The sequence below is a fragment of the Triticum urartu genome, chromosome 1A (assembly GCF_056163025.1).
Source record: "Triticum urartu cultivar PI428250 chromosome 1A, HENAU_Tu73, whole genome shotgun sequence".
In the NCBI taxonomy this organism is placed as follows: domain Eukaryota; kingdom Viridiplantae; phylum Streptophyta; class Magnoliopsida; order Poales; family Poaceae; genus Triticum; species Triticum urartu.
In genome coordinates, this window is record NC_141873.1 from 580,820,924 (window position 1) to 580,834,879 (window position 13,956).

General features: G+C 48.2%; 2 protein-coding genes across 2 annotated transcripts; one reads left to right on the plus strand and one right to left on the minus strand.

Annotated features, from left to right (window-relative positions):
* Positions 1–473: 473 nt before the first annotated feature.
* Positions 474–11,332, plus strand: LOC125527622 (uncharacterized). Its single transcript, XM_087533215.1, has 3 exons — positions 474–624; positions 7,341–10,653; positions 10,807–11,332. Exons 2-3 carry the CDS (start codon positions 7,385–7,387, stop codon positions 11,093–11,095), a joined length of 3,558 nt encoding a protein of 1,185 aa, XP_087389341.1. The 5' UTR covers positions 474–624; positions 7,341–7,384; the 3' UTR covers positions 11,096–11,332.
* Positions 11,333–12,158: 826 nt separating this feature from the next.
* Positions 12,159–13,694, minus strand: LOC125527621 (CST complex subunit TEN1). Its single transcript, XM_048692132.2, has 4 exons — positions 13,405–13,694; positions 12,873–12,995; positions 12,638–12,791; positions 12,159–12,533 (listed from the first exon to the last, which is right to left on the minus strand). The coding sequence occupies exons 2-4, from the start codon at positions 12,974–12,976 to the stop codon at positions 12,414–12,416; spliced, it is 378 nt and encodes a 125-aa protein (XP_048548089.1). The 5' UTR covers positions 12,977–12,995; positions 13,405–13,694; the 3' UTR covers positions 12,159–12,413.
* Between the last annotated feature and the right edge of the window lie 262 nt (positions 13,695–13,956).

A 13,956-nucleotide genomic window follows, 5' to 3' on the forward strand; every position in this document is an offset into this window, starting at 1 on the left:
TAGCGCATGTGAGCGGACAAGATAAAGCCCTACCTGATGCTCGGCCTCCATTGGCATTTTCCGGTATATCGTGTCTTTTTTTTTTTGCGGGGGAGGGGTATATGGTGGAGTAGCTTTTTCTTCTAACAGTGTTCTGGCCGAATGGCGGCCCCGTGAAGCCATGGCGTATGCGCTGGCTTTGTTTCTTCCTCCCGGCTTGATGCCTTTAGGGAGGCAGCTATTCAGCTTCGGTATGGAGTCTTCCTCTTCCGTCTTCGGCCGGAGATGGAGTGGTGGCGATCCGGTGATCCCAAGCGGCCTTGTCCCCGGTGATGGACGGACTGGATCTGTGCTTGAGCTGACATTTGGACCCAATTGTAATCTTGATTCTCTGTATAGGGCCCTCCTTGCAAGTTTCAGGGACTATGTTGTAGTTTTATTTTCCTTTGAGTCCTGGTCTGAGCTTTGTACTGCAGCTGCTGGAAAATAAATATATAAATGGTGTCATCTCCAGCTCGCCATAAGAATGCGGCCTCTCCGTTCATTTCATCCCCAGGACGGACAACCACCTAGCTAGAACCTAGGCGCGCGAGTAAGTTGGCTGCCCCCGGATATTGCCCATTGAGGAGCAGCTGCTGAGTCCAGGTACGAACTGCTCACCATTTACCCTGGTTACTACATAGAGATGGTACTCTTGGTATGTAGGAGTATGTTTTCTTTTATTATAAGGGAAGACTTTATTTATTTTTCTTGCTCGGCCTCAGAAGATACACAAGGAGAAGAAGGTGGTTTACTTGGGGTGTACGTGTTTGGTAGTAGAATTGGTTAACTCCTCCGTGAACTAGTGTAGATATACCACAGAACATGTCATGATTTTTTGGCAGATTCCACAATAAGTCTCTACCACATGCCAAGTAAATGGATGAAATGTGCTAAACAAGCTTAATTTACAAGGTCACTTGTCTTCTCGACAGATAAGAACATCCCTTACTTGATTCCTTTTTCTTTGTGATGAAGTACTAGAAACAAGTTGAGCTTTGGTTACGGGACACACTCCAAGAATCTTTCTGATGAAGTAGAATCAGACGCGTTGGCAAAATAATTGATTCGCTGTGTCACATCAAGAATCATGAATGAATTTCGAGCTGTGCAAGATTACAGAGATATATCTCTAAATTCTACACACAAGAATACATCTCTGAACTTACAATGGTGTACAAGATTACACAAAACAAGAATACCTCAGAAACATTATCTCATTTGTAAACATTATAACAAGTGTCGAACAATGTTTAGCTAATTTTGGTAGATGTGAGACAGCATGACGGTGTGGATTCACTCGGGCCAGGGTGTTGTTCCAAAACTATGCAAGGTAAAACACCCTATTTCCCCGAAACAAAAGAAAAAGAAAAAAGAATACCTACCATGCTGTTCCAGTCCATGGCACCATGGAGGCATGGCTGGTCAGCCTTCATTGAGTCAGCATCGACACCACAGCTTACCTGAGGACGCGCATCGGCCGTGGATCCGCGCTCCGCTGATGAGACCTCCTCGTGGAGAGGATGCGAGAGCAGCGGCGGATCACGGAGGGAGGAAGAACTCAGGCTCAGGAGGTGGTCGGGACAAAGGGGATCTCTCCTAAGGTGGGAGAAAGATAGGTGAGCAAATGTAACGTGCGATGAGAGAGGAAAAGTAACCCCCCGTGCGATGGGTGCACGAGTGGACGTAGCCACGCAAATGCCTGAGTCGATAGGAGGGAAGATCCATTCGACTATTCGAGGCTGCTGAGGGGTAGGACAAGCGAAGCACGAGGTGGCTGGGAGGATGATTGATTTTTTATTTTTTTTGGAAAACCCCATCCGACCTCACATATATTCATCCTCATCTGCTTGCCGGACCAAGCCCTAACCACTTCACACTCCTCTCCCCTCCACTCCCTCCGCCACCCGAGCTCACCTTCCGCGATTTCCGGCCTTCTCCGGCATGATAGACAGCAGATCTAACTCCGACCAGTCCGTATCCGTCGCCTGGGGTGTCATCTCGTGCGCGTTGGAGGAGGTAACGGCAGTCTGCATTGCACTCCGCTGCTCCCAGGAGGACAGCGCCCGGCCGAGGGACGGATCTGTCCGACGCGACTCCATAGCGTCGGCTCAACGGGCGCTCGGGTCCTCTAGGGCTGGACCATCACGGTCCCGACAGCCGAGAAATCTCTCCTTCCCCTCACCGGTCGGGCAGACTATGAGCCCCACCGGGAACGGGCGGCCCGCCCTGAGAAGGAGAGGATAAGGGCCGCTAAGGCCCGTATCGTGGCGGAAATGGCGGCGGCGGAGGCGGCTGATGCGGCGGCGCAGTCGGCTGCAGAGGTGGTAGCCATCCGCGCCCCTCATTGTGAAGAAATGGCAGCGGATGAACACGCACACCCTCGCCCGAGAGCAGAATTGGGCGGTCAATGCCATGGCCGGACTACCACCGAAGAAGAAGGAGGACAGCGACGACGAGGACAGCTCCGACGACGAGCAGATCCGACACGATCCCTACTGCGTCTTTGACCGGTACTTTCACGAGAAGGACGACAAGGGCGTCTGGAAGGGCAATGGTAGCAGTGGATGATGTCCACTATAGCCAAACATGCCAAATTTTGGTACTCCGATGACATGTTTAGTATAGTGTGATGGAGTAGCAGGGCGATGTGTGCGCATCGACGTAGTTGCATGAGTTTGTCTAGATTTGAGATATGATAATTGAGGTGTCCGGATGTGGGTGCATTATTTGAGGCATGACCAATCAGTGTCCGCGGACGCGCCCCGGCGCGTCTGCGGGCGTTTGAGGGGCCGGAGTTGCAAAGTCCGGCTGTAGATGCTCTCACGCCGCCTCCGCTCCTCTTTCCTTTCTGGCCGCCGAGCACAACCGATCTCATGCCGCAGTCGCCTAGACTCCCCCGCTCCCCTTTCCTTCCACACTGCCACCAATGGCTGGCGCCAGGTAAGCCCGGGCGCAACCAAGGAAGGTGGCGGTGGGGAGTATGCTATTGTGCTCAGGGGTGGGCACCTGGATCGGACTCGACTGATATGTCCGGTCTATTTGGACACTGCTTGGCTCCATGGGTGGTGCTTGATCTAGATCGCCTCACCCCTTCCCTTGCTTGGTGTGCTTCTCTGTACGGATCTTGGTCGCAAGACTTGCTAGTCCTTGATGCGGATGGAGCTGGAGGTGGGGATTCAGATCGGAGAAATCCATAACTAGAACTGGTCGGGTGTGACGATGGCGACACCCGACGGCGCCGTTTATTCTCCATGGAGACCCTCGTCAGATCTGCTACTACCTCCATCACACCATTTGTCTCCGGTGGAAGTTCTAACAGCGGTGGGCGGAAAACGGTGCTTTCGGCATCGTTTCCTTCTTAAAGGCGCCGCTTGGGGAGGTAGGTGGCTGGTGGACACCGTTGGGTTGGTGTTGGTGGTGATTTGGATCAGGAGATGACGCAGCTACGGCAGGTCTCGACGGCGTGGCGTAGCAAGGTCTCGGCGATGGACGTGTGTTGGGTGGTGGCACTGTCTGGCATCGTGGTGGCTTCGACAGCAGTTGGGCCTGTGGCAAGGTCAATGCGTTGATCTCTCCCAAAGTTGGGATGGCGGAAGATGGCAGCGGCGGATTCTAGAGCATGTGCATGCCGAGGGTTGGCTAGACCGGTTGGTGTTCTCAGCTCGCCGTGGGAAGGCTTGGTGAGGCAAGTGGATTAGATGGTATTCGTTGATGCATGGTCAGGGCACACTATCAGGCTAGTAGGTGTAGGGACATTGATTGCCAGCAAGATGGCTTTGGGTTGATCCATGTATTTATTTTGTCAGACATTGTTCAATAATATAATAAAGATGGATTTGTGCACCGCTCGATGCAGAGGCCAGGAATCATCCTCCTTTTTGAAAAAAAATCAAGACAGTTTGATCAAAGCTCAAAATTGCACGAAGGAGTATGTTGATTTAAAAATAAATTAGATACAGTTCTCTTTAGGAATTCTGGTATATTTGAAGGTGGCTCTCTACAGATTAGGTGCTTTTGGGTGTAGGGGAGCACGGAAATTGCACAATAAATACTATGGGCCATTTTCTCATCATTTAGAGTGGGTAATACTGCATACAAACTTCAGTTCCTAGAGCATGTCAAGATCCATCCAGTTTTTCATATGAGCCAATTAAAGCAACACATTGGACCTGAAGCTATTCTTAGTCTTGATTTACCAGTGGTAAACCCAGATGGCACTCTCAAGACTGGACCAGCTGGTGCCTTGAAAGTACGGCAAATCTCTACAAATATTCTTCCAGTAGTCCAATGGCGTATTCAGGGGAGTTTACCATCTAAAGATGCTACTCCCTCCGTCCCTAGTGTCAGAAACGGTCTTATATAATGAGACGGAGGGAGTAGACACTAGAGACGGAGGGAATTCATGAAAAGATGCAGTCTTCGTCAAACACATATTCATACCTTCTTCCGCACAACAACAGAATCTTAGTGCGCGGCTGCAAGCCTGCAACAATGACAAGAGGTTACGTCGTCTCTGAAGAAGGAAGTTTTATTTTTTCGTGGTTTGACTTTTGTAATTCCCCATTTTTTCTCAAATGGCTGCACGGACCTATACTTGAGTGATCTCTGTTTGAGGGCAGATATATGAAAATATGCTTCGCTCCGCCCTCTTGTGTGCTAGGTTCCCGATTGCTCTGAGTAGGTCCTGAGTTTTCCCCGTGCACACCCCGGTGTCCCAGTACTCAACCAAGGGGGGCTATAAATTTATTGTCTATTCTTCTAACTACCGAAAAAGGGTCTCCCCCACTTTCTATTCCAAAGCAATCAACACCGTACACATAGCATTGCTGAGGCAAGCAGTACATCAAGCCCAAAAGAAATAGAAGAAACAAATGTCAACAACGGCAGCTCGACAAAGCGCGAATGACCCACCACCACCGCGCCCTTCAGAGACAAACCATCACAGCCCGAAGCTCCAATCTGCCGCGCACCAAGCAACACCTTCAAGAAGGGATGCTGCCCGGACGAGTCCTAGGGTTTCCCCCGGCACACGGTGGGAAGTGGGGGATGGCTACAAGGAAGGAATGGTGGCACCCGTTGGTGTCACCGCAACAGAGCCGGACGAACCGGCAAGGATTTCTCCCGCACTCCAAAACCCATCGCCCAACCGGAGCCGACCAGCCAAACCACCGCCCAACACCATGCGCCATCGCGGTTGCGCCGCCACCCACGACGTCTTACCGCGAGCACCAACACGAGGCCAAGAAGACCGGAGAGAAGTGACAAGTGACGAAAGCAGCAACACCAAGGCCGAGTGGGAGGGAACCACCCACATCCATCATGTGAGAGGCTCGCGCCTCCGGCACCGTCGCGGTCGCCGTCCGAACATGGCAGCAGGGCATGCCAGGCCCAAAACGGGCCCGCTAAGCCCCGCCGGCCCCGCTGCAGCAGGCTGGAGTCGGCGCCACCAGCACCCAACCACTCATCGCTGCTCCCCCCGCCTCCTGGAAGTCACGCCGCAGATCTGCCACGCCGTCGGCCCACCCAGTAGGGCACAGATCTGGGCCGAGCGCTGCCGCCAGGTCGCGCCGCTGCGCCACCCCGTCGTCCAGCTGCCCGCTCGGACGTGCCGAGGAACCAGCCGCCACCCGGTCCGTCGCCGCCTAGGAGCACCCCCCGGTGCAGCTCCGCCCCGTGCCGAAGAGCCGCCGGGAGGGGAAGGCCAGGGGGTCGCCGCCACCAGTGTCCCCGGGGCTAGGCCGGCCGCGGGTGCCAGCGACGGCGGTGGGGAGGAAGGGGAGAGGGGGGTTGGTGGAGGGGGAGGCTAACGCGCGGCCGGTCGCTCGCGGGTGCGACACGATCCATTCCTCTAACTTCAGACAATCAATCATCTAATTCGTACTAATTTGATGGTAATGTCCTATTTTTGGGCTGATTTACCAGAAAATGTCATGAACCTTGGTCAAATTTCATGTTGAGTAGGTACATCATAATTCCAAATCAAGACGTGAATAGAGTTGAGAAGTTAACACACACAGATCAAATTTTCACAAATTAGAAGTCACAAGTCAAACCAAGAGACAATTCACATTTGAACAATATTGGAGAAAATAATAATTTTGCTCTAGGATGAAATCAAAGAAACAAGAAACATCCATCAAGAAACTGTGATGGACTGTCGAGTGCCCTAAACATGGTCTTCTGCATAATGCTTATTGCTCTTCTGTGGTGTTGCCAGCAAAAAACATTGATCATGTGTTCATCGAATGCTGTGTGGCTAATATCATGTGGAGGTAGATGTTATATTGGACCGGGCACCAGAGCATCATCCCATCAAAAGATAACTCTACCCGGTTGCTAGCGGAAGGGGTTGAACAGCCTGGTCATCTTGATCACATGGTAGATTTGGAAGGAAAGGTATAATCATGTTTTCAACAACACACCTTTTCCCTGTGTCAAGTGTGATCGACACTTGCAAGAGTAGTTTTCATTCTTGGGCAATCGCTGGAGCCTTAGGTCATAGCTAGGCAATTTGTCCTGGTCGGGTGCTCCCGTAAAACTTTGTTTCTCCCGTTCTTAATATTCCGTCATGGTTGAAAAAATAATCAATTCTGCAAACTGTAATCAACACCTAAATAACCGAACTTTCGATGGTGGATCACAAAAGGAATTTTTGTTGTTATAAACAATCACAGCAGAATACCAGTAGGAAACTGAACGTCAATTTATTCGATCAAATATGGAATAGATTACATGGCTAAATCTTGAGCATGGAGGAATCCAATTTAAGAAGTGCAAAGAAATCCAGTTCAAATCATAATCGATGAGGTGATGGTTACAAGGTGGGTTGAAAGTATGTGTGGCCCGCGTCGTTGTTGGGGAGGGGACCAGGCTCCAAGCGCTATGTTCGGATTTTGCCCAAAATCCACTCTACCAATTTTTTGATGGTGAGCCCAAATTAGGTCTTTACTTGGATGGTTATCATTTTTTTTTGGCATGGTTCATTATGGACAAGCAAAACCTTCACCAAAGTTTTGGTTAGTCAAAAAATTTGGTAGCGTAAATGTTGGGGAGCTTGCCACGTGATAGGAGAGGTGGTACATAGTATTCGGAGATATAATAAGTGAAAATCATAGTCAAAATCATGGATTGGAGACTGTAGAAAGGTCAAATGTGCATAACATTTTGGGATGGAGAGAGTAGCTCTTTGTTTGAGCATTGGAGTGTGTGTGAAAAGCTAGGGGTTAAATAAACTACATTTTTTCTACAACCACATTTGTTCAAAGTCCATTTTCTTAAATTCTTTGATTGCGAATATATTTGATGAATTGGTCTTGCAGGCTTCATCTTGCCTACAAGGAACAAATACGGATGAGCTAGGAATATGATGGACATCCAAGAAATTCGTGATGGTGTGTCATCCCTCTTCGTCATGCTGAATAAGGAGACATTCGTCCTGTTTCGGATTGAGTTTCTTGTGGTCCTGCTCACACTCTTGTTCCTTGCAATGTTCATCATGGACATCTTCCGTCATCTTATCCGCAACACAATCATGAAAACCATCTTTAGCATCTTGGATGGCGTCTCTGACTCTATTGTCTTATATCTACTGGGGGCCATGCAAACGGCGAAGTTCACAAATCAGTTGTTCCCGGTTTGGGCCCTCGTGCTTGTTAGTTTCCGGTACAACGTCGACTTCATCTCTGGCTATGGTGTTGATGACCGCCATGGGCGACGGTTCATGGAGTGGAGGAACGTGGTGAAACTTCTGGGATCAGCCTTCTTAAACTTGTCGCGTGGCTCAAGGTTCGCGCTTCCACTCTGGTCGCTCTGGGCTATCCATATAGTGAGGAGCTGGTACAGATTCTGTGAGCATGGACTGGCGCTCCGTTCTATTTGGCATGGCAATAGTTCAGAGGTCGTTGCAGAGCATATGCGTGTTGGCCGTCATATTAGCAACTGGAAACCGGAGGATTGCAAGCCAGAGAATAATATGGAAGGATACAAATACTTGATCCATGGAGAAACCTATCAGAGAATCAAACTCAAGAAGCCTCAGTATGTCTTGTTTATCGATACTCAGAATTACCACCAAGCTGAGCGCGGTTTTTCATCGCTGGTTACCCTAGACAATATCTGGGGATGTCGCAGGCACCTGTTAAACCCAAACAACAATAAGGGGAATGACCAAAAGGACCTATGTCTGGCCTTCGCCTTGTCCAGGCTGCTCCGGTGCAGGCTCGAGGATGTGACACTTCAACAAGATATCTTCCGCATCAACCGAAAGCTAGTTAAGACTAAGATCCTTGAGGAGGAGAACACTGACCGTGCCTTTAGGGTCATGGAGCTGCAACTCTCCTTCGTAAATGACTACTTCAATACCCGCTACCCTATGGTCTTCTGGAATGGGTTCCCTTCTCTCTTCTTAAATTTGCTTCTCTCCATGGTGACCTTCTTTGTTGTATGCTGGCTTGCTGTGGACATCCGTAAGGTCTATATGCCCCCGAAAAACGACCGAGCTCGTGTGGTACATGGGTTCAATGTTGACATGATCATCACCTGGGTATTCATGTTTTTTATGCTATTTAAAGAGATCTGGGAGATGGTCAGCTACTTAGTCTCAGACTGGACAAGATTACTCCTAGTGTGCAGCTATGCACGGTGGAAGGAAGAGCGCACTAGAAACAGATGCATGGAGGGCACAATATCATCCTTTTTCAGATCTAGGATAACTAGTAAGCAGTGGCATGGACTTATTGACCAGTACGTCTTCTTAGAATCGTATGATGACAGGCCAAGATTTTCGAATCTGATGCACAAGATAACCACTGGAATGGTTCCAAAGAAGGATGATGGAGTAACACTCCGCAGTGCCATCAATGTGCCAGAATGTGTCAAGCCAGCAATACTGAAGAAGCTATGTGCAAGCCTAGAGCAGCTCAGCTCTCCTAATATTGTACATGATCAGGAGCAAAGCCATTTTCTGCCCAAGGTCATCACGTCACTGTCCGGCAATGACGGTGACCGAAGGAAGCGTTACAGTTGGGCCTGCTACGACCTGCCCACATGCTCTCATGTAATTTTGGTGTGGCATATTGCAACCAGCCTCTGTGAAATGAAGCTTGCTCAAGACCATGACGTCGACTTAAGCAAACATGGGTTCCTAAGCTCACTCTTGTCATATTTCACAAGTTGTTTCTCATCGAAACCATATCTTGTGGATGTGGACGAGAAGAGGAAAGAAAATAAGAAAGTAAATGAGAAGTTGACTGGTAAGCTACAGGAAATGTATATCACTGCGAATAGCTTGTCTCGGTACTGTGCATATCTGCTAGTTTCAAAGCCGGACCTGATCCCTGACAGCTTTTATGTACCCTACATGGTCTTACAAGAAACCGTGACATGTGCTCGTGATGACATTCTTAAAAATTGTGACTCGCTACTGAGCAGGTATGCCAAACTGATGGAAGAAGCAGAGAAGGCCATCCAAGATGCCGACGACGTCATGGAGAAGGAAGATATTGTGCGATTAGGTGCAAAACTGGGCAAGGAACTGATTGATCAAGAGACTGAAGAAGAATGCTGGGAGATTCTTTCTGGGGTATGGGCTGATTTACTAGTGCATATTGCCCCCACTTGGAACGCAGAGGCACACAAGGAGTGCCTTGAGTCAGGAGGGGAATTTGTAACCTATATCTGGGCATTGTTGTGGCATTGTGGAATCGAGAAGAGCAAATTATGGCCAGTGGAAGATCTGTATGACATTGTGGTGGTCAGAGGGATGCAGAATAACGGGAACACATGTTACTTCAATGCAGTGTTGCAGAGTCTCCTTGCACTTGATAAGCTGCGTGCAAGGATGTTAGGACCGGGTGCTCCGACAGGGAAACTTGGTCAAGAACTACAGAAGCTCTTCAAAAAGACAAGCAATATCACTGGCACAGGAGGTGTGCTGATGCCAGAGAAGCTCTTCTTAGATATTTGCTCAAGGAATTCAGATTTTAGACCCGGCGTGATGGAAGACAGCAATAACATGCTTGGTTCCTTGATAAATGGTTTGAACAATGAGGAAGGTACAATGGTTGAGTCACTATTCCGCAGTGAGGTTGTTAAACATGTCTCCGGCAAAGAGTGTGAGCACACATCAATTACAATCGAGGACCTTGATCTCAGTCTAGCAATACCACCAAAGAAGCCTGCATCAATCGAGGACTGCTTGGATTTGTATGCCACTGGATTGATCGAGGATTGGCATTGCATAGACTGTTCAGCTGCTTCTGCAGCTGGAAATACCTCTTTGAACCAAGATACAACAATCGATGGCCAACCCGAACAGTCAAACAATAAAACATACAAAAATGAGGAATCTGGCCATCCAGCTGACAGGCAAACGAGAACAACATATCGGAACAATGGAAAGCTACCGGTGATTGATGGCAATGCAAATCAAATGGAACAGAGCCATAAAAAACAGAAAGATGAAAAGAAGATATGCAGGGCTGCAATAGTACAATATCGCATTACCAAGGCGGCGCCTATACTAACCATTCATCTGAAGAGATTCAACTATGTCCACTCTGATAGGCCATACGAGTTGCAAGAGCGTGTGAACTTTGAAGATACACTTGATATAACAAAGTTCATAGATCCTGGGTATTGACACTTACACTTTTACCAGTTTAATATATCTAAGATATTGGTCTATTTAAATTTCAGATCTCAGATGATCTCAGTGGGCATCACATTGTTGTTGTTCCGATTCAAGAAAAATAATAGCTGACCACTATTATTTCCTCTAATTTTCAGGCATCTCAAGGACGACGAGTACAAGTACCGTCTAGTTGCTGTCATTGTACACAGTGGACCGACCCTGCGCGAAGGACACAATTTTGCCTATGTGAGAGCAAGCCAAATTGGATGGCAACAGCAGGCGAGCCATGACGATCCAACATGGTTCTGTGCAAGCGACGAAAGCATCACAGAAGTATCACTAAAAGAGGTGCTCGAGTGTCAGGCCTACATTCTTTTTTATGAAAGGGTCGAACAGCCAAAGGCCAAGCCAGTTGTAGAAGAGCATCCACCAACCGGTCACTGATGAGGAGAAAGATGGATGGGAAGGGAAAACAGTTGTGTATTATTTTTGTTGTTTCATTCAGCAATCAGCATAGTTTGGTTTATTTTGTGGAGTGTTGTGATCCCATCGTGGGAAGGGCTTGAAGTTTTGGATGAAGAGCTCGCTCGAACCGTTGCTTTGACTTTGATTTTCGCAATTCAATTTGGTTGTAATGGAATAATCATATCCATTTGCAAACTGTGTTCGTATTTATCTTTTCACTGTTTCCCTCACCCGAAATTGCAATCAGAAACTTGATGTCTTAAATCCAAATTTTAGCTTTGTATTGTCTTGTTTGAGAAATATAATTCGGAATTTTGAACTGACCTGAACTTTACTGGCTTCGTCAATGAAGCATAATTCAGAATTTTTAACTGTGCCACCTTATTTACTGTTTTCCTCACCTGCAGCTGCAAACAAAAGAAAACCAAATCAAAGACCATACAAGGTTTGTTAGATGTAACTCCAAATTCAGATTCTATCTTGCCTTCTCTGAGAAGCTTAATTCAGAAACTTTTACTGAGCTGTATGGTTGCTTCGTCAGATGAAGTGCCGTTCACCAGTGAGTACTGGTGCAGACTGTTCATATGTAATGTTTTCCAGTTGCAAACAAAACCAAGCCATCTACAGACTAGAGTTACTGATTGGGGTACATAAAACTAGTTGCAATCGGCTGAAGGGTTGATGCATCCGCCGTCATCCTGGAGGACGGAGGAGCCCTAGGACCCAGTAAATCCTCGGCCACGCCGCAGACCGGCCCCGCTCTTGCCCCTTCCCCTGTTCCCCGAACAATAGTCCTCTCCTCATCAGTGCGATGTTCCTGACTCGCCAATACATTATAGATTTTTAAAGTAATGTAGTGGTGTAGTGTAGCTGTTCTGTTCAGAAAATTCAGGACCAAATTGCAGAGCATCTATTGTCACAAAATGTAAAAGAGAAGGTGATCTCATACAGGAAGAACACTCCAGTTGTTCAGAATGATAGGATATCACCCTGCAGCTACATCTGTCAAACAACACCTCTGCTGCAAAGGGAATGCACTTGCTAGCCCACAAAACGTTGTGAAACAGATATGTAGACCCTCGGATAATAAGTGCTTACAGAGTTGTGATAGCTTAACAAGGATACGGGAATAATCTGTGCTCAGGAATTTCAGTTAACAAGTACTAGTACTACTTTGCAGGCTTGCACCCATCTAACAAACCAAAGCACAGGATCATCACGGGTCAGGTGATTCTGCCCTCATGTACCTCAGAGGAACTGAATTGAGGGCATGAGACTGCTGGATCACAGCTTTGGATTATGGCCTCCTGGAGCTCAGTAGTTTGGCTTCATGTTGCCGTCGGACGATCAGAGACTGCCGGTAAAGGTTCAGGTCAAGGCCATCAACGTTCCTTCCCACACGTGCTTGCAGAATCGCCTGCAGGATGCCCGTGAGCAACAGATTCGATGTAGCATCATTGTTCCAATGATACCAGCTATATATAATTCACTGACAAAAGCAGGAGAAGGACAGAGAGCTACGTCGTTGTTCGGCCGGATCAGGAGCTCGCCGATGAACTGAAACATAGAGCCGCTGCGAAAACTGATATCCCTCAGGTGTTGGGTGTCGATCTTCAACCTTGCGCTGCCATCCTGAATAACAGCGACCGCAGAGTCCAGATCGTATGACTGAAGGCTGGAGAATTGCAAGACAAGAAGGCTAGCACGGTTAAAACTTGTAGTTTTGAGGAGAAATCAAAGTAACTGGCAGACATACATTCCTGTTACCCGGAGGGACGCCCCTTGCTTGAACATCTCCGAGGAGGGCTCCAGCTCTTGCAGAGTGACAGGCACACCTGGTTTCAGAGTAGAAGATGCCATCTAGCTAGCACACGGGGAACTGATGAAAGGCAAAATGAGGGGGTTATGTCTAGTCTCCGGTGATAGTCTTCGCAATCAAGAAAAGTACTGATACTGTTTCAATATTACAAGATTGTACACTGGAAGTTGATACAACTATGGCACTGATACTGTTTGACTGTATCAACATTTACCCTGCTGCTCAACATTGCATCTGTTCAGATACATGAGACTGCAATATGCATACTATTGTTGTATACTGATCTAGCATTATAATCTCAATTACGGGGAAGGAGGCATCAGCTGCCAAAGAAGGGCTTCAAACCAGACATGCAATTCCAATCCCAATCCCATACAGTCATTCCAACATTCTGGAATGAGATCTACAGTAATCTGAAACTTGACTCGATCCCTAGTTTTGCACCTGACAGAAACCGCTAACAACGTACCTAACGCGCACGGGCTGCCTGATGAAATCTAAAGCCCTGGCAAAGATTGCCTGCTGCTCCTCCACCGCGCGTCGCCGGCGAGGCGGCCTCGCCAATGCGCGCAAACAGTCCAGCCGCTCGAGGCACGAGGAGGGAAACTGGCGAGCGGGAGGGAGGGAGGGAGGGATTGGGTCGGAGACGCGAAGATAGCCTGGGGGAGGATGGGTGGGAGGACGGCGGCGGGGGAGAGATTCCGGCGAACGGCGGCGGATGGAAACGGGAGGAGACGAGGAGCACCACTACTGGTACTTTCTTTTTTGGTTATATAAACTGGTACTGGCACTGGATAACCGAAAACCCATATATGACGCTAACAGCGTCAAATTGCCAGGGAAACGCACAGGCCCAGTCATCCGCTGGTGACCGACCGATCACTACTGTCCAGCCACCACGTTAGATTTTGGACAAAATGTACCATTGTATTCCCTTTGAACATCACTACTTGAGTAAATTAAAAAACATCACTACTTGAATAAGTTATAAAAAACATCACTACTTGGATAAAGAATGTTG